Source organism: Exophiala aquamarina, assembly GCF_000709125.1.
Source record: "Exophiala aquamarina CBS 119918 chromosome Unknown aczIA-supercont1.4, whole genome shotgun sequence".
Classification (NCBI taxonomy): Eukaryota; Fungi; Ascomycota; class Eurotiomycetes; order Chaetothyriales; family Herpotrichiellaceae; genus Exophiala; species Exophiala aquamarina.
The window spans coordinates 4171259-4190946 of NW_013550584.1; the positions used below are offsets into that span (position 1 = coordinate 4171259).

The 19688-nt window shown below is 49.0% G+C and overlaps 7 protein-coding genes across 7 annotated transcripts; all 7 read left to right on the forward strand.

The window, feature by feature from the left end:
- Positions 1–621: 621 nt before the first annotated feature.
- On the forward strand, positions 622–1719 carry A1O9_06604 (uncharacterized protein; the record flags this gene model as incomplete). Its single annotated transcript, XM_013405814.1, has 1 exon — positions 622–1719. One exon carries the CDS (start codon positions 622–624, stop codon positions 1717–1719), a length of 1098 nt encoding a protein of 365 aa, XP_013261268.1.
- Positions 1720–2574: 855 nt separating this feature from the next.
- A1O9_06605 (uncharacterized protein) lies at positions 2575–5181 on the forward strand (the record flags this gene model as incomplete). Its single annotated transcript, XM_013405815.1, has 6 exons — positions 2575–3066; positions 3119–3477; positions 3528–3685; positions 3742–3999; positions 4052–4160; positions 4218–5181. 6 exons carry the CDS (start codon positions 2575–2577, stop codon positions 5179–5181), a joined length of 2340 nt encoding a protein of 779 aa, XP_013261269.1.
- A 2544-nt stretch (positions 5182–7725) lies between these two features.
- A1O9_06606 (uncharacterized protein) lies at positions 7726–9533 on the forward strand (the record flags this gene model as incomplete). Its single annotated transcript, XM_013405816.1, has 5 exons — positions 7726–8366; positions 8415–8670; positions 8722–9088; positions 9143–9244; positions 9322–9533. The coding sequence occupies 5 exons, from the start codon at positions 7726–7728 to the stop codon at positions 9531–9533; spliced, it is 1578 nt and encodes a 525-aa protein (XP_013261270.1).
- An 895-nt stretch (positions 9534–10428) lies between these two features.
- Positions 10429–10902, forward strand: A1O9_06607 (uncharacterized protein; the record flags this gene model as incomplete). Its single annotated transcript, XM_013405817.1, has 2 exons — positions 10429–10540; positions 10607–10902. 2 exons carry the CDS (start codon positions 10429–10431, stop codon positions 10900–10902), a joined length of 408 nt encoding a protein of 135 aa, XP_013261271.1.
- Positions 10903–12493: 1591 nt separating this feature from the next.
- Positions 12494–13418, forward strand: A1O9_06608 (uncharacterized protein; the record flags this gene model as incomplete). Its single annotated transcript, XM_013405818.1, has 3 exons — positions 12494–12609; positions 12642–12883; positions 12931–13418. Coding segments are annotated over 2 exons (303 nt in total), but the record flags the coding sequence as incomplete, so codon positions are not given.
- Positions 13419–14803: 1385 nt separating this feature from the next.
- Positions 14804–16015, forward strand: A1O9_06609 (uncharacterized protein; the record flags this gene model as incomplete). Its single annotated transcript, XM_013405819.1, has 1 exon — positions 14804–16015. One exon carries the CDS (start codon positions 14804–14806, stop codon positions 16013–16015), a length of 1212 nt encoding a protein of 403 aa, XP_013261273.1.
- A 212-nt stretch (positions 16016–16227) lies between these two features.
- A1O9_06610 (uncharacterized protein) lies at positions 16228–17151 on the forward strand (the record flags this gene model as incomplete). The annotated part of the gene is made up of 1 exon (XM_013405820.1): positions 16228–17151. The coding sequence occupies one exon, from the start codon at positions 16228–16230 to the stop codon at positions 17149–17151; it is 924 nt and encodes a 307-aa protein (XP_013261274.1).
- Positions 17152–19688: the final 2537 nt, after the last annotated feature.

The window sequence follows — 19688 nt, forward strand, 5'->3', positions numbered from 1 at the left end:
TCGCACGATGAATGCGCCAAAGTCATGATGCCACAGCAGTGAGATAACTGTCCTTCCTGAACCAAACACCTCGTATTGCCCGATTCTATTATTTGCGTCAAATGCCATGTGACTTGGTGCTTGCGACTCCGTCATGGCGGAAAGGATTGATGGCACTGCGGCTGAAAGACCATCCCGATTTTTCGCGATTGTTTTTAAGTCCACATGATTGTTTACCTCAGCAATCGCCCATTGTTGCTTCAGCCAGGCCGTCCTCCGGGCGGAACTTGGGGACAAAATTAGCAATGCCAAGGTGCTTGACTGAGCCACAAGGTCACCGTCGACTTTGCTGTAGCGGTACATGGTAACTTTGTAACCCGTGTTTGCAACGCACAGGCACGGATACCACCCCTTGGCAAGCCTCGTTCGTTGTGCCGTCCGTACGAGGTTCTTCGGTACCATGAGCTTCACGACCCCTCTCGGGCGCTTTCGCTCAAGGTCCGGCTCTGTATCTGTTCCTGTCACAACTGATGCTCTGGGATGCAGATATAATGAAAGCCGCATGGCAAGGATGCTATTGCAAGTACCCTCTAGAATTGACAGCCTTTTTCCTGCATCCTCATCAGCAGTGAACCGCTAGAAATGATTGAAGCAATCACATCATTCCTCGCTCTCAAATGGACACAAGAGCCCCTTTTTCGTCCCTTACCTGTTCATATCACACGAGAGTTTGTCCAGACTTCCAACGGTAATCTCGAGTTGTTGACATCGGAGCCGCAAGTGAAAAGTGAAGGTCCCTCATCCAGAAGACCACCCATTTTCTTCGTTCATGGCGGTGAAGGTTCTGGCTCAGTCTGGCTTGAGTGGATGGGCTATCTTTCAACATCCTATAATGCCCGAACTTACGCATATTCATTAAGGTGCCACGGGGCCAGCTATTCAGTCCCCTATTGGAAGATGGTCTGGGGTACCTCCCTGGATGACCTAGCCTCAGATCTTGTCGCCTGTATACAAGATGTGAGGAAACGGGAAGGACAGGACCCAATAATCGTCGCTCATTCTTCAGGTGGTGGCTTGACACAATACGTCCTGTCAAATGGGCAAGTGAAAGCTCGCGGTATTGCCCTTGTGGGTGCAGTACCCCACTGGGGCAATATGAGCGTCTACTTCAACTGGTTTCGCAGGATTGATCCATGGTTCAGCCTTCGGAGTCTCTGCCATCTGTTCCATCCCAACAGCCCGCTCAACACGCCGCGCTTGGTCCATAATGCCTTTTTCGGACCGGAATATCCACGAAGTCGTGTGCCAGAATTCATGAAGTGGATGAGTAATTACGAAGCAATGTTCTGGCCATTTGGAATGGCAGGTCGCGGCTGGGGCATTGAAAACCGGACATGGCTGGCACCAACTGACATCCTGAGCAACATCATGCAATGGGACGGATCTCAAAAGGTCATGGTCATGATTGGCACAGAGGACAGAATGATGGGTGGAACTGAAACGAGGATGGTAAAGGAGTACTGTTCGGCCATCCTGGCCCTGCAAAGCGAAAAAAAAATCGACGCCGACTATGCCTCGATACAGAGACACGCCAAGGTCGAGATTGATAAGAATGTCAGCGAGGAAGACTACCCAGGAGTGCGATTGGTAGAGGTTAAGAACGCAGGGCACCATACGCAAAACGACATGCAATGGGAAGAATCCGCTGAGGCTCTGAGGAGATTTAGTGAGCAGCTATGATGAGGGGGGCCAATTCTTGACTCGAGAAACTCCCCACCCACTCCCCTAAAAGGTGTATGCTTGCGTAATTTGACTGTAGCGGAGGCCGTTGAGGACCGAGGGGGCCAGCCTCGCCACAAGAGCCTATTTCGCCCCTAGTTGCGAGGCTCCAAGTCGGGCTCACCCGCGAGACATTGGGCTTGTTTCTGATTCTGCAGGCAGTTTTTCATGGCTTGCGAAGACTCACAGACGAGAGGAATTCAGTCACAAGGAAAATGCAACTCTTCCGCAGTACAAAACGACAAACGGACTGTCTTAATGTCTCGACAATTGTTCTGCCTAGAAGAACAGGCTCCATAGTATTTCCACCACAGTGTTTGTGAGTTAACCTTTCCACCTACGTAAAGGTGTGTTACACGGTCGTAATAGAATTCAGGTACCTGTGCGCCGAGGACAGTAAATTGTACCTCGTACTCCAGAAGAAACGTGCTCTACAAATAAGGAGGTGCCAGTCCAAAAGGCAGAAATCATGCGATATACGCGTATCCGGGGCCCACCCGTATCTGCAATCCGGTAACACGAGATACGAGTCGATAATGCTGTCTCTTAGTCAGGTTTGATTCGGCATGCCTAACGGTCCACTTTCGCCCTTACGAGTCCTGGCGGAGGTAGGCCCGGAGCCAGAGTCCAACTTTCGCCTTTCGCTTCGCACTACATTCAAGTTCTCGAAAAGGAGTACATCAAGCTGAAACCCATTTGATTCATAGGCAAACCGCTGCCACGGAACTTTGCAGGGGTATATTTTATATAAGGCGAAGACGTCGTGCTGCGACATTCCTTCGTTCGTCAATCAAAACCACTGTGCACCAATGCGTCATGGGGAAGGCAAAAGAAAAAGCGCCTGCACAGCGGTTATCGCTCCCCCAACCCCCCCAGCTTGATTCACGCAGCTCAGATTATTCACAGTCTCCCCCAGAAGAAGATTCTCCAATTGACGAGTCGCTATTTCAGGATACTACAGATGTCCTAGAAGATGGACGTGTTTCCGTCAACCTGGATTCTAAATTGGCACATGTTTTTGCGAAACTCATAGAAGCATCCGACGACATTGAACCCGTGGTCGAGCCCCCTCCAGCCTACGAGATAGAGGACAGTATAGCTCCTGAAAAGTGGGAGCTGCCTCTCAGCATCGTAATCCAGGTCGTCGGGAGTCGTGGGGATGTCCAGCCTTTTGTCGCCTTAGGACAGGAGCTACGGTCCTATGGGCATCGAGTTCGGGTAGCTACCCACGGCGTATTCAAAGACTTTGTCCGGAGCGCCGGCCTGGAATTTTTTCCAATTGGAGGGGATCCAGCCGAGTTGATGGCGGTAAGCTATAAATCCCCCAGACTAGGCATTTCCGACTGAGCATTTTGCGCAGTATATGGTCAAGAATCCGGGGCTCATACCGAGTATGAAGACTCTTCGAGAAGGCGATATCGGCCGAAAGCGTGAGATGATAAGGGATATATTGGAGGGCTGCTGGGAGTCGTGCATAACGCCAGATCCTGACACAGAGGAGCCGTTTGTCGCCAATGCAATCATTGCCAACCCCCCTAGTTTCGCGCATGTTCACTGTGCAGAAGCTCTGGGTATTCCTCTCCACATCATATTTACCATGCCTTGGACTCCAACTCGAGCCTACTCTCATCCTTTGGCCAATGTCCGAAATAACACTACTGATCCGAGGATGGCAAATTATGTCTCCTATGCCATGGTACAACTCCTGACTTGGAACGGGTAATACCATCCCCAAAGTCTATCTGTGTTGCTCTAACGAGTCATGTCAGTATCGGTGATGTTGTGCAGAAGTGGAGGCGGTCAATCGATCTTGAACACCTTCCAACTTCTGAAGCTCCTTTCATTATGGAATCCCTGCAGATTCCGCATACGTATTGTTGGTCCCCGGCCCTAGTCCCGAAGCCCCAGGATTGGGGCAAGCACATTGGTGCGTATATCTCCTGCGCTTCTTCTCAAATGACCAGCAACTGATATGCTACACAGACGTGTGCGGGTTTTTGTTTCGCGATGTGCCGTCCTACGATCCGCCACAGGAGCTCGACGATTTCTTGAAGGCTGGTGCACCACCTGTCTATATCGGCTTCGGCAGTATTGTCGTCGATGATCCTGAGGCTCTCATCAAAACAGTGCTGGAGGCTGTCAAGAAGTCTGGCGTGCGTGCAATTGTTTCGAAGGGATGGAGTAACTTGGGAAGTGCTGGAAGTGATGAGAATATTTATTTCATTGGCGATTGCCCTCATGGTGAGTGGCCAATGAGGCGCGCGCGTGATCGTGTGCTAATCCAACCCTAAAGAATGGCTTTTTCAACAGGTAGCAGCAGTGGTACATCATGGAGGTGCAGGCACTACCGCTTGTGGCCTATTGAACGGCCGTCCAACGACTGTTGTACCATTCTTTGGAGAGTAAGTCTTAGTTAGCACCTGAAGCGCAAATGCCCTCAGATAACCAACACTCAACAGTCAACCTTTCTGGGGCAAGATGGTTGCGACAGCGAAAGCAGGTCCAGATCCAATTCCTTACAAGAAGTTGAACAGCACAAATCTTTGTGATGCGATCTTGTACTGCCTTACCGAAGTGGCCCAAGAAGCAGCTGCTGTTGTAGCTGACAAGATGCGCCTTGAACGTGGTGTCAAGACAGCAATCGCATCGTTTCATCGCAATCTACCGGTGGAAAATATGGGCTGCGATTTGATACCCTCCCTCCCTGCAACCTGGAGCTATACCAAGTCCAAGAGGCCCATCAAATTGTCAGGTGCAGCAGCCGAAATCCTTCTTCAGTCGCATAAACTCAAGTCTAGCGACTTGATCTGGTACAAGCCGAAGCCTATCTACGTGCAGAATCGCCGATGGGACGTGGTCAGTGGCACGGTCTCATCAGGCCTCGGGCTCAATTACGATCTCCTTGCAGCTTTGAGCGGGATCTACAGAAATCCACGTGAGATGTACAAACTCAAAGAGAGGCAGCGCGCAAGGGCTGTCTCGACATCAGGCGCTTCAGGTTCCAACGTCGGCCTGGAAGACGAAAATTCAGATCTCACATCCTTGGAAGTGGCTAAGATGGTCGGGGCATCTGCGAAAGGCATTGCACAGTTTACTGGGGTCGGAGTTCGAGGCCTTCTCGCCGACGTTCCAGTGGCAGTCGCTGAAGGGCTGAGAAACACACCTAAGCTCTATGGCGAAATGGTTACCGACCATGCCCCTGTGACGGATTGGAAAAGCGGAATATCAGTCGCTGGTAGCAACTTTGCGCATCAAATGGCCGAAGGCTTATCTGATCTCATTGTGCAACCTACAAAAGGACTCAAACAAGAGGGCGTCATTGGATTCGGTAAAGGCATAGCAAAAGGAGCAGTGCAGACTCTGACGAAGCCCGGCTCAGGTATGCCGGACTTGGAATCCCTTCGTGCCCCCAAACTATACTAACTAAGATTCAATGAGAACAGCCGCTCTGGGATTGGTTGGATATACCAGCCAGGGAATCTACAAATCCCTTCGGACTGCTATACATTCAAAGACCAAGAAAACAGTCGCATCGGCGGCCCGTGTTCGCGACAAGTACTACATCCGCGCCAATCAGGAATATATTGACACTAAAAAGGTGCTGACTGACTTTATGAGATTATCCGACCAGGAAAAGTCCTCGGAGCCAGGGTCGGAAGATGAAAGTGAAACGATAACACTAACGACAACGGTGTCAGAAGGGCAATTATCGATGTCCAGGAATAATTTGACGACCCATTCGGTCGGACCGCCACATATCGGATTCAATTCGCCGTATCCGAGTCCAACAACCACCTCTTATTCCGTACCAATGTTTAGTACGGAAGCTACGTCAATTTCAGAAGCATCATCTGCGCCTAGATCAGCACTGAATGCAGAATTAGATAGCGTGCCGATCTACGAGCTTGAGTCACCAGGATCGATCCCTAACGGGTCACCTGTTTCATCGATGCTCACTGTTTCAAGCCAACCTTCACTTACAAGATCCCTTTCGGTCCATACAATATCATCTTCGATGCACAGGATATCAAGAAAACCGGTACCAAACTCAGGCGATCCACCAGTTCACGAGAATGCCGCGTCACCTTCAAGGCCACCAACTTCGTCCCTTCGGGAACAATCAAACACCCAGGACCCAGGTGCCATTTTCGAGCCGCCTTCGAACTCAATGGTACCCGTCATTTCAGAACCATCCACTAGGGCTAAGCCGCACCTTCAGGACAAGCATAAGTCGCTGACAGCGTGGATTCAGGAGCCCTAGTCATTATTTGCCACGGGAGCCTTTTAACCTGTGCCACCCAGGTTTGACGATAGTACTAATGGTTGAGGCTTTGGTCGGAAGCGGCCAATCGAGACCTCACATGCTGACTCCTTTTTCCTATCTTCCTCTTGAGGGCCGTTGCATTCCTTTCGGCGGCATGGGAAACGTATGGCTCTCGTGGTCGAGCTCACTTCTCCATATGGTGGTTTTTGCTGTGGACACGGGTCTTACTATTAACCATAGAAATGAAATGTGATACCCCCTTTTCCCTAGATCTACCTACTAAGGCAAACAATCCTCATATGAGCTACTATCAAGTAGCAACAGAAAGACTTCGGCCCCTATGAACAATGTTTCCAACGCTCTTACATGCCAGGCGGGTTGTCCTCTCCATATTGCCGACTGTCTCGTTTGGTGCTCCAACCACTATACTCCAATCCATATCAAGTGGCATGACAAGGCTTGCGCTGCCTTGTGTAACCATCGACTACCCTTTTCCAGTCACACTACCTCAAGTCATGACCTTTTTGACGCTTCTCATTGATCTGCCAATGACACACTCGGTTCTGATCCTTCCTGTCTGGTGACTTGCCCTTTTCACAAAATATGTAGCAGTATCACACCTGCTCGGCCGTGCACTGGAGACGAGTGGGGTCAGAGATCTCAAGAAAATGACCATAGGGTGATCCGCACAAACGAGAACCCGCTGTGCTGCTGTGGATTCAACTCTTTACGTATCGAGCGTGGCGAATGCCGAGCGTAGGAGTTTGTGCCAATGCGTGGAGAAAGCCCTCGAGTACACAAGATGCTGCGCAGACCCATAGGGGCAGCAAGAGCAGATGCCCGCGACCATGGTTGTTGTTGGAAAGCGTCTTAAGCTATCTACTTGTCGTAAGTAGCTGTGACTCTAGTGAACTATCGAAGGGCTAATCTTTTCTAAAGATTCCGTTGATAGATACAGGTCACAAAACAGCTCTATTAGTCGTCTATTCTAGGTCTCTGTGGGTCCTTTGAACCTGTATAGTATCGGAGTTTTCCCATCGCACAGTCGTGTTCAACTACTTGCAGAACAACCGAGCTCCGCATGGCCATTGCGATAGCCTAAGAAGCCTGGTGGCTCTCCGAGCAGTCTCGCAATGTGATCGGGAAGCTCGATCTTTTCGACTGTGACAACAGTTTCAAGTACCGAACGTGGGCCATTCCACGAAAATGTGGTAGCAGGCCCCTCCACTTCGTGCGATCCTCCACCGTCCAGTATTCTTTCCGGCAAATGAACACCGACCCTGTGAATGAATTGGAGAGCTGAAAAACGTGGGACATTTTAGCCTTGCTTCTGGCTATTCCTCTTTTCAAGTTTCTCTTGGAAGGCTCTCCAAAAGATCAGCAGAGCCAAGCTCGTGAAGCTTTTCTGGTTGGTAGACATGCTTTGACTATTGCTTTCCCCAGGTATTGCCCAGCCGCTATATCGGCCAAGTGCCGTTTATCCATGCTCATGCTATGATAAATTCGGTAAGAATAGGTCATTTCCCCAATGCCCCATATTGCGGGGAACGCTTGCTTAGAATACGGAGCACACATTGTCGAAGAATTCCACAGCTATATTCAAAGGTGGAGGCTCTCCCGCCTTGTTCAAGGCACTGATAAGACCTTTCCGTGCGCGAAGTTTGATATTTGGGCTGAAAGGTCGTCTTATTTCACGCATCACGATGGGTATCAGCAAAGGTAGACGTACCCCTATCAATGACAATTGGAAATGCATATTGCTATGTCTTGCTGTATCAACGGCGAATTGTCAATATGGGTACGATACAGCGTCAGTGGGAGGCTTCCAAGCGATGGTGGGCTTCCTTGAGATCTTTGGGTATCGAAATCCCCAGTCCGCCATCGGATGGAGCATAACTACCAAGGTTCAACAGTTGATGACAAGCTTCATAAACATTGGCACAATTATTGGAGTATTTCTCACTGCACCCTTCGCCAAGTACCTTGGGCGACGTCCAGGGATCTGGGTTGCCTGTGCCATCAATTTCATTTCGGCTGGTGTCCAGGTTGGTACCACGAACTTGGCTGGACTTTACGCCGGAAGGGTCCTCATCGGCCTTGCAAATGGATACTTCATCACCTTCGCAAACGTATACGTTGCAGAAGTTGCTCCAGCTCACCTCCGTGGCTTGTTGGTATCGTTCTTTGGAGTTTGGGTCAATATTGGAAGCATTATGGGCACAATCGCAGACAACTACTCCAAAGAGCACCATAATAAGCTGTGTTACCAGATTCCACTGGCCACACTGTTTGCGGTTCCCCTATTCTTGAGCATCTTTATATTCTTCATTCCTGAGTCTCCCAGGTGAGTGCATGCTTAGGTCGTAAACGTTCCCATCGTCTGACAAATTAGGTGGCTGCTGGTCCATAACCGACCTGATGAAGCAAAACAGGCCCTTCAGAAAATTCGTGGAAATTCATTGACAGCAGAATACTTCGAAGAGGAATATGTTGAGATGGCTCGCGGTATTGAGGAAGAGAAAGAACTCGCGTCTGCTGGTTCTTTCTACGACATGTTCAAAGGGCCTGACCTCCGACGCTCGATAATCTGCTTTGGGACGATCCTTTCACATGCTGCTGCCGGGCTTTGGTTGATCATCGGCTATGGGGTAAGTCAGTTCTATCGACAGTTGCGGTAGTGTCGCTTAACATATTCTTAGACGTTCTTTTTCCAAATCGCTGGTATCGACAAGCCCTTCCAGGCATCAATAATCTCAACCTGCGGAAGCTTTGCAGGTGTTTTGATCGGCCTATATTTCACAACCAAGGTGATTGGGAGAAGAACTTCAATGCTGTTTGGGTCCGCTATGGCTTCGCTCTGCATGTTAGCTATTGGAATTGCAAACACCGTTGCTGGGAATTCGCCGCCGGCGGGCCGAGCAATCGTCGCGTTCATGGTGTTGTATGGCTTCTTTTACAATGGGTTCTCAGGCACTTTGAGTTGGCCGATCGCTACCGAGGTTGTGAGCTCACGGCTCCGTGTTATCACAATTGGAGTGGGAACTGGGATCAACTACTTCTTCAACTGTGAGTGGCGGGTCATGAATCCGTTGTTGACTTTGGGAACTAAAAGAAATATAGGGTTGGTTTCCTATACTGCACCTTTCTTTATCAATCCCAATGACCTTAATTGGGGAGCAAAGTATGCATATGTATGGGCTGGTTCAAATGCTTGCGTCTTCGGTAAGTGATAGGTTGCTGGGGTGCAGCCAACTGGATTCTACAACAAGACCCTGCTAAAATTAATCACTACCTTGTAGTATTCTTTTTCTTCTTTCTCCCAGAGATGAAAGACCGATCCCTGGAAGAGCTTGATGAATTATTCCAAAATCGGGTTCCTGTTCGCCAATTCGCCAAATACCAGTGTGTTAGTTCTGAGCGTGCAAAGGAGATCGCCCTCAAAGGAATGGGTGACCGGAAGGGCGAAGCTGCGGTTGAGACAATCGAAGACGCCGAAATCTCGAAGGTTTGATTGGGTAGGATCTGGGATATCAGTGGGAAGACCCCACTGCCATAGTTAGAGACTGACGGCTATTCAAACCCTGAGGGAGGGGATAAATAACCAAGTACGACAGTCCTCCCTGATCCGGAGGTTGGCCGAGGCACAATTCCGTTTGAAGCCCACAGCCAAGACGCCCATCTGTGTTGGCTTACGGGCGAGGATGACGAAGTTTAGACGCGGTCCATTGTGGCTTAAGCAAGAAACGCGTTGATTGATTGCCTCTTAATGAAAAGGCCTTGATGCCCAGACCTCTACTCTTCTTTTTCAAGCTTCAAGGGGGCCACTAATTATCCTGTCATAGCAGCGGTCCTGTCCGCTCTTGTGAATGCTAATCCCAACGGTGTTTCCCACAAGAAGCTCTCCACCATAAGCCATTTTGTGGCCACCGCCAGGCGATTGAAATCAAAATCTCAGTGGCCGATGAAATACCAAGTCTAGCTATCATGTCCTCGATCGGGAAGCGCGTCAACAGTCTGCCCGATGCCAAAAAGTCTCTTACGTTTGTGTTTTCCTACGCACGCACGTTCGTTTGTTGTCCTTTTTCGTATGAACACCCAAAGCCTAGACGGGGCTCTTTTTGGGCCGAGGAGATCCTCTAGCGGCCAGTCTTGTGGAACATCGCATGAGTGTGGATTCCTCCGCTTCATTTCGAGCCCCCAAATCGACTGCAAGTCTCCCGGCAGAATGAGCTTGGATATGCTGCTTGATTACCAATGCGGCGTTGACTGCGCAAGTCGGGCGCGCCGGAGTGGCCACTTCCAAAATGTGGTAAAGGTATTTATAGCGAAACCTCCTGTCACTCGTATTCTAGGTCAACTAAAACAGTATCCTCACGAGCTCGCATAGTCGACCATTTCATCCCACCATGTCGCATCTGATATATAGCAATTACGAGGGTTTTGGCGAACGTGCCAGCAAAGACACGCACTGTAGCCAGGCTGTTAGGATTGGAGACTTCATTGAGATTTCGGGACAAGGTAAGCAAAAGCGGCATCATAGCGTCCATATCTGCCACTCAGAATAGCTCTCAACATAATTTCCAGGCGGTTGGGATCGCATAACGGAAAAGATTCCGAAAGAAATGGAGAAGCAACTCGCTCAGGCGTTCGAAAACGTTGAGCATACGCTGAAGGAAGCTGGCGGCAAAGGCTGGGAACAGGTCTACAAGATTCGTGCCTATTTCGCTCCCCTGGATATGTCAGAAGTTGGCACCTTCATTGAGCTCCTGCGGAAGTATTGTCCCAACCATCAGCCGGCTATGACAGCCATCGGGGTAGAGAAGTTGGCATTTGAGAACATGCGTGTCGAGATCGAAGTCTCCGCTCACCTTGGATCCTGAGAGGACGAGATCATCAATGGATCAGAATGACACAATGTGAAAGTGGTTGCTTAGCTACATTTGCTTATCATTCCTTTATGCCAGCGACTTCTCCTTCAATCGATTTGGTTATTAATGCCCAGTATGACAAGTTCTCTTCCTCATGCTTAGTGTTATCGGAAATTTCGATATTTTCCCAACACACTCCTCAGCCACTCTAGCAGCAAGCACACACCGCCAAGCGGTATGGTCGCCAAGAGGCACAAGCCATTATTGACTTTGATATGAGGTGTCCCAAGTACCGAATATGTACGAAGCTCTTGTCCGAAACTCGAGTAAACGCTGTCTGTGGTGTGGTCTATTTTTGCTTCCATGGACAGAAACAAGGTCCACGAGACTTAGAGAAGTACACCAGAGCCCTTGAAGCTGGGAAGGCGAATGGCTTCGCGAAGTGACTCAGAATCTGGGCGGTTAACTTCGGGCTGATGATGCGTGCTTCGACCAGGCAACAGTTACCTTAACGTCCTATGCACCAAGCCCCACAAGCATTTCCTATGTTTTGAATCTTGACCACTATATTGTTAACTGACTATCCGTGCGGCCCGATTCACGCCCCAGCCAAGGCTCTGAAGTCTTATTCCCCGTATTCTCAGCCATTAGGAGTATTGGCACAGATTATACCCCAACCGACAAAGATGCTTGAGAATGATGTTTATATTGACGTATGGTCATATCGGAGTGAGACATGGCGACTACCGAATTCTACAGGGCATGAATCTACAGGCAAAGGTGGTGTTTTCGGGTTGACGTTGACAGTTGAGGATGTTTACGGTATGGTTCTCATTGCAGCATTGGCACTTTTGGTCAAATGGGCCGGCAGTCATTTCTGGGGGAGCATTTGCTTTTCCATATAAATACAGAATCCTGGAGATGGACTACACTACCAGCATCAGGCCCTGTTGCCGGCAACTTCAGAGGCCAACCTTCTTTGCCCCATCTACGAGATTGCTCGGACCTGCAGATCAAGTGTGCCGGCATCGTTTCGAAGAAGTGCTCTCTTGGCTGTGCTGGCCCTTGTCAACCTGTTAGTCTAGCTCTGCGCAGGGTTTCTTTTGGAAGTGTTACAGCCACTGGTGGCGAAGGTCTTCTAGTTGGGAAATGTGGTTGGATGAGCATGACAGCTGACTGGGACTTCCCACTATGGACTTAGAGTGACTGGGAGTATAGAGATGCTGTTTTTTATCGCAACCTACAATGAATACTGGGACAATATGGCATATATTAGTACCTGCTATGACAACCTCTACAACAACACTGACCCAAGATGCATCGCCCCCACAATCCCATGTATCGAATCTACTTTTGACCGCAACGCACCTTGCCCATTCGCCCCAAGCATGTGTGCAGGTCTTACGATCACCATTGGCTCAGGCCTTGTTGACTCGGACACCAAGCTTGTCATAAATAGCCCTGTAAAAGATTGACTTCAGCTCAGGAAAGTGACATCCTGTGTTCCAATTCCCATTGAACCATACCCTAGGGTGGACCGGCGAAATTGAACTATGCATGGACATATTTCTTCTGTTGATGATGCCAAAAAGTCACATATCATTACTACTCGGTGGGATCAAGCTGGTTATTTGGTGTTCCTGTCAGCAATTTCACATTTGTATACAGCAACTACTCGGATGACACATTAGCTCTGCCATATAACCTCAAGCGTTGGCTGTGCCTGTATCTAGGCATACTGATATCTCGAGCGTGCACACTTACCACCCAAATAGCCTGACTGGACGTGGGTTTTGTCCTATTGCCAAATTAAATCATGCTGACGCCAACATGTCTTTTCTCATTCTCAACAATTGTGTGGCATACACGCGCGGTGTTGATGGGCCTTGTTCCCGCGCTTCTCGGCAGGAAACATTCAATCGACTAGAAGGCTCATAGGTCTCCAATACTACTTCCACTGGCGGAGCCTGCCCTGAATAGTACCAGTTCTGTAGTCCTTTGATGAATATGACAGGGAAAATAACGGAGCCACCGCATGAGGTGCCATCTCTGAATTTGACACGGACCCTCCACCACCGATTCTTGATTTGAATCCTCGACAAGGCGCAACACAGGTGATCATGAGCAAGGTTATCTACGGAATGCGGTCCAACAGTTTTCTCATGCTTCTCAAGAACGAAATACTAAACCCAGCCAGGCTGATATATGGGTCTTTTGGCATTTCTACCCCTTTACCAGATAATGAATGACAGATTAAGGTCGCGAAAAGTCACGACTTGTCACTAGCCGGCTTTCAGTTAAACGCAGTTAGGCATGCTGCAACTCCCAATATCCAGATACATCCTGACCTTAGCCTTCATGAAGGCATGGTTCAAGAAACGGACACAGATGCGCAGGCTCTGTGTCGCAATCAGGGTACTCGCATCAGTGCATACCGTTCCTTCAGTATGCTAGGGATTATCATCTTCACTGATTCTAGTCATTTGATTATCCTAGCTGACTACTGTCTCCCGTTACTGCTTCTGAGGAGCAACTTGGCTTCTAGATATTCCCCATTAGCAGCCCAAGCTTAGGACATAGACGGTATCCTGCAGCTTCAGCAGCAAGCCTCCGAAGTTTGTGGGACCCGTCCGTAGAAGACGAGCAGTAGATAAGTCCCGTCACCAAGTAGTCACCAAGTAGTGTGATTTAAAGTTGCAACGAGATGGCACTTGCGTACGATACAGACTCTGGCATGATTTCCGGAAAGCTATTGGTAGCACTGCCGTTCTAGGACATGAATCCGGCTCCAGAGATGAAAATAGCCACCAGTAGCTTTTTGCGACTATGAATACAACATAGGATGTTTTAGTCCGGCAGGGATTTACGATTATTCGAGATTCAGAGCATATGCGTACATTCATCATTTAACACATGTAAAAAAAGCCAATAACCCCTGTCCGCATCCCTCATGGTCGTCAGACCTTGCACCTTGGTGGTTTGCGTGGGCGCGATAGGCCGGCTCGCTTTTGATGGGTAGGCGTTGTTACAGTTGGCAATACTGGCAATGATTGAGAGTACACACGGACGCCGTGGGGCAGTCCAACACAACCTAACCAGCCGCCGACATATAGCAGAACATCATAAGAAACTCGCTCGAACCGCTCATAGCTCTCACACATAGTTGCTACCGCTCACAAGAGGACTGCTTGCAAGTTCCAACGTGGGATGCGAATTGTTCGGCCAATTTGGCAAGCATTGTAGTCTGCCCGCCGGTCTTCCTAAGGAACTTGCAAGAAATCGAAGAGGAAGTTTTTCAGAATAACCCGAACCCAACCAATTCCTCGAGCAAAGTCTGGGACGTAAATGAGGCGACAGTTAGGATCGCTGAGCGGCTTGAGGGTCTGACCATTCGGATGCTTTGATGGTGTGGCGGGTGTGTAGACACTTGAGACTAACAGTACCTCTGATGTTGAGATGAGTACATGGTTGGCCTCAATCTGCTGCATTCCTTGGAATTAGACTCAGCGCGATAAGGCGAGTCCGCGGTCCTCAAAGCTCCGGTCCACTTCACCCAAGATGAGGCTCAAGCAAGAAAAGGGGAGCTGACAACTTGGCATCTCTGGTGATCATGGGATTCGGATGAATATTTGTCAGCTTCGGACACCAAGCGCATTTCCGACACTTCGGTGGATAAGACTCCATCAAATATCCGAACGAATCAAGGACGACTTGCTCGACCCTTTTTCTTTCTCATCGTTGTAATGGTTCTCGGACAACGACTCAACCTGCAGTGAGTTGGTAACTATTGAGACACGGCAGAGCTAAGCCACTGCCTTTGGCTCCGCACGTGATATCTGTGGTAGCCACAAGTTAACTCCTCGGCTGGCCTATCGATACCAGATCTTTGGCCTGTTGGTTTGGCCTTCTCAATATGCATGCCTTTCGGCCTTTTGATGACACAGGGAACCGCCGCTCGGCATGCAATCGGTGCCGAAGCCATAAGTTACGATGCGAGCGCTTCGCTGAAGAAGGACAATGTCGCCGCTGCTTGAAAGCGAAAAGCGAGTGTGTGACCAGTGCGGCGCTGAAATCTGGTCGCCCGGCCCACCTATACGTGCAAAATGAGCAGAAGGCGAGTGAACAGGTCTACTACTCATCGGAAACTTTGCACCTGGGAGCTCAACAAGCCTTGCCAACATTTCCAACTCCACCACCGACAACTCGAGAGGGCATTCTAGACAATCATGCTATGCTTCAAGATCCAATGATTGACATGCATCTGTTTCGTTCGCCCTCTGCCTTTGACACTACCTGGACAGAAATTTTTGAATTCGGTTCAGCTTCTCATGGTGAAAGTCTAACAGCAATGAGCCGGCACGTGGCTGAGCAGCAAGCAAACACGACTGATAGTCTTCTATCGGACAAAAATGTGGAGCTGATGAGAAGGCTCGGCGAATTGCAGACAAAGATTTTGATCGACCTTGAAGCAGTAAAATCCTGTGGTACAGCAGATAAGTGCACGCGTTCAGCAACCCCTGGATCTGAATCTCATCAGGCCTATAATTACCTTATTGGACATATGTTGGACAGCTCGACCGCGTTACTCAATATCCTCGAGTGTTTTCAACCAGTCTCAAACACATCAACCCAGCCTTCAGGCGAGAATGGGTCTGACGCCACCACGAAAAGGGACGATAGAGCCCGTTGCAACGCCCCCACGATGTTCACACTGGCGTCGTGCTATGTGTGTCTTGTCCGAATCTACCGCACGATATTTTCATGCATTTATGATTCCCTTCCGTTCTTACTTGGCTCACCAACGGCCAATTTCCAACTATTTCCTGGGATGAATCTAGGAGGCTTTAAACTTGAGCCACGACTCGACCTGCAAGTACAGATCTTGCTTCATGTTAGCGAAGACATGTTAGCGAGGATTGAAGCTAAATTTGGCATACCCAACGCTAAGTCTAGTGGTGGGAATAGCATTTTTGACCCTGTAAAGATTGCAAATACTCTGCATTCAATGCTAGAGGAGGAATCCAATGAACAACCGCCGCTGCAAGAACAAAGGGGCGAAAGTGCACCACTAAGGCAAATCCTGGCCGGGATAAAACAAGCAATCGACATAAGGAGCGCGAAATGAGAGAATAAGGTATCGCTCGGCCGATAACTCCTTCTACCTGCGACGGAGTCAGATACGGCATCGGAGGGTTTCTCAAAGTGGGTCACTCTATCAAACTACTAGTACCCATGGTGTTGACTTTTAAAAAGGGCCATCCCGCTGCCCTTCAATCCTGTTCATGGGAGCCCGATTTGCAAAGTCTAGCCTACCACATAAACACTTATCACGGAAGCATGGCCATCAAACCTCCGGATACACACGGTCTTCCCCTTCTCTGGTGGGCAGCTCGTCATCCACCCGCAGATCCACAAACCTCTTTCTCAGGTAAAACAGTCCTTATCACCGGGGCAAATGTTGGTCTTGGTCTTGAAGCGGCAGTCAAATTTGCCTCGCTCGATGCTGCTCGACTACTGCTCGCTGTACGATCTTTGAGTCGGGGTGAAGATGCCAAGGCCCAAATTTGCAGACGCGCCAACTATGACGCCAGCAAGATTCATTTATACGAGCTCAATATGAGCACATTCGCATCGGTGAAGGACTTAAGAGACCAACTTTCAAAACACGAACCGCGGATCGATGTCGCTGTTCTCAATGCTGGAGTGGCAGTGCCAGCGTACAACCTGAGCCCTAATGGCTACGAAATGACGTTACAGGTCAACGTCTTGTCTACCGCTCTTCTAGCAATCCTTCTTCTTCCATTGTTACACGAAGCATCCCAGGAGTCAGGCGGACCATCCCACATTGAGTTCGTTGGCAGTGATGGTCACAGCATGGTAAAACCCAATACATTCATCTCCAGCAACAAATCAGGCATTCTTGACTTGGTAAACTCCGAAGCATTCTTTAACTTCCAAACTCATTACCAAGTCACCAAATTGCTTCTCATGTATACGATGGAGGGCATTGTGAGGTCATACTCGACGAAATTTTCCAGTCCCAACGTCATTATTACGACTGTATGCCCAGGCATGTGTCGAACGAACATTGGCCGAGACTTCTCGGCCCCCATGAAAGTAATCAATGGGATTTTTCAACACTTGTTTGCCCGATCAGCAGAGCAGGGAAGCAGGACAATAGTCAGCGGGGCTACCCTAGGAGCAGATTCCCAAGGTGAATTCTGGTCTCACGATGTCTTTTTCAGGTACTATTTGATCTAGCTTCTATACATCAGAATTTCCCTAACAATTCTGGCAGGAAGGGTGAACTCGTAACAAGCATGGAAGGAAAAAGTCTCCAACGGCAAACTTGGGCCGAGATAGTCGAGGTACTCAAGCCACATATACCGCGACCGAATATTCTCGGTCTTTAGGTAGATGTCCAAGGTTCGACTTGTGAAGGCGATATTGACTCAAACGGATGCCTGCATGAAGACAGAGATAAGCTATGAGTTAGCGCACAGAGTGGTTTGCAAGGCAGGATGACCATATTTAAGCAGACGTCGACGAAGCTTGAATATTCATGGTGGCATGTAACGACTGAGGATAATCATTTCATTCAACTTGTCCTGATGATAAGCATCGATTGAGCAGTATGATTACCGGGAAAGACAAAGACAATCGCGACTAATTGTAGGGGACCTGCCATGGAGACCCGGAAAACCGAAATCCCCAACCTATCACCGATTGACCGTGCCCTCCAGGTAACTTATCATAGAAGTCGAGCACATATCTTTGGTTTCGCTTGTGATAAAAACAGGTTCCCCATCTGTGGATTATCAAATTCTCAGGAGGATTTTATCGTTTTCCCATCCAAACTTTGCCCTTTGAACTCAGTTCTAGTGAATCAAATCATGTCCCTATCTCATCATAGTCTTCGTAGGGGTAGCCCACGCTCCGCATAGTTCGGTCCTCTCCACAGATGCGTAGTGTCTCTATGCAAGCTCTGGTTGGATTTGGAGACGGAATCCGAGGGTGAAGACACAATGGAACACTAAGTTCTTCTAACCTCACCCAGGAAGTTCGCATTGAGGCTCATCCAAGTACCGAACTACATTACCATCGTTATATTTACCCACATTCGTGTATCCATTGATCAAGATTCCCATACAACATAGCTCGCGGATGCAGCGTTCTGCTTCAATTACGGCAGCGTCAGGATCCTGCGTAGGCACGCATCCGAAGGCACGGAAACGATGGGCATGTGGGCCAGTCCGACACTGCTGGAAAAGCTCATCATTTTCCTTACGTGCGGTCTCAACGGCGACTTTCTTATCTAGAATGGTAGCGTTGAAAATACTATTACTTGTGGGTGTCAGCCATCATTGCCAATTCCGGACTAGATTGAAATCTACCTCTTAGCCCCGACTGGCTTCTCAGCTGACACATCTCTACTAATACGAAGACTCCAACCCATAGACTGTCCGGGCTGGTGAGAAGTTGTGGGTTTTCGCCAACGGCTGTGTCTTGGCTTTAATTGACAATCACTGAGATGGAACTACATGTTCGGTGCGCCTAGCCCGTGATCAAAAGTCAAGCCTTGGATGCCGTACACAATTCCTGAAGCATCCCGAGGATGCCACAAGCATCTCAACAGGAGCACTAACTAGTGGCCTCCAATGGCTGGTGCGAAATTAACTCCAGGACAACTAACGGCAATCAGGAGTGCGACCTCCCCCATCTTACTTCTGAACATCAGATGTTAGACGCTTGATGATTAGCATCCTGGTATTTAGGGCCAGCGCCATGCCTCGAGTACGTGGGACCAACTTGAAACTTGTAATTTGATCTGGGATTCTGCGGAGGTTCAATCAGAGAGAGAGAGACAATACTCGGTCCCGATGAAGAAGCCAATCCATAGCAATCAACGGTCCCACCGAACACTCTGGTGGAAGTCATTTTTTTCTCTAGCCATGGTTTATGGAGTGCCCATAAGAAAAGCAGCAAATACTTCTGCCCACATTTGCCGTGACACGTATTAGCATCCTCTAAATGCAATGAACATTGGTGGAACCACAAACTTTGCCAACATTCATCGATGGTCCTGAACAGGAATTTCGATTGGCAGCTAGGCCGTTTCTTTTCTCAGCTATCTTTGTCATGCGCTCGAGTCGTCCTCTACGCACAATACCAACCCAGATATGCAAGGAATACGGGGCAGCTTCAAGTCTTACAGGGACCCATACTTCAGCGAGGGTGCTAAATACCTTAGCAGCCAGTATTTTTATTGTTATGAGTCCATGTATTGGCAATTAATTTATGTGGACCGGTGAGTCAAGTGACAGCCCACCCATCCGATGACATTGACCCGCAGGATTCTGAAAATATATGCTTTAAAAACTCACGTCTGCGGTTATATCGAAGTTTCACTCCTTTTTTTTTACTCACACAAGGAAGTGTCTTAACGTTCGAAAAAGGACAAAATGAACGAGCAAACAAGCTCCAAGGAACGATCGATGGAATTGGCTCACGAGGAAGCCATTGGCGACCAGGAAACAGTTCGTCAAAAAGTCCCCACACGAATGGCTGTACCCTGTCTCTTCATTGGCTTGATCGGCTGGGTTTTCAAGTTTGACCTGGGCATGTCGTGGAAAGAATATCTACTACGGGCTTCACCAAACTGACGACATATCTGCTTACGGCGGTACTGTGCTCCGGATGGAAGCTTACCGAAGCCCTTTGGTCATTGCGCTCCTCCAACAGACCCTGTGACCTGGAAGATCACAGAATGTTGTCGACAGGCTGCTCTTCGGCAGGCC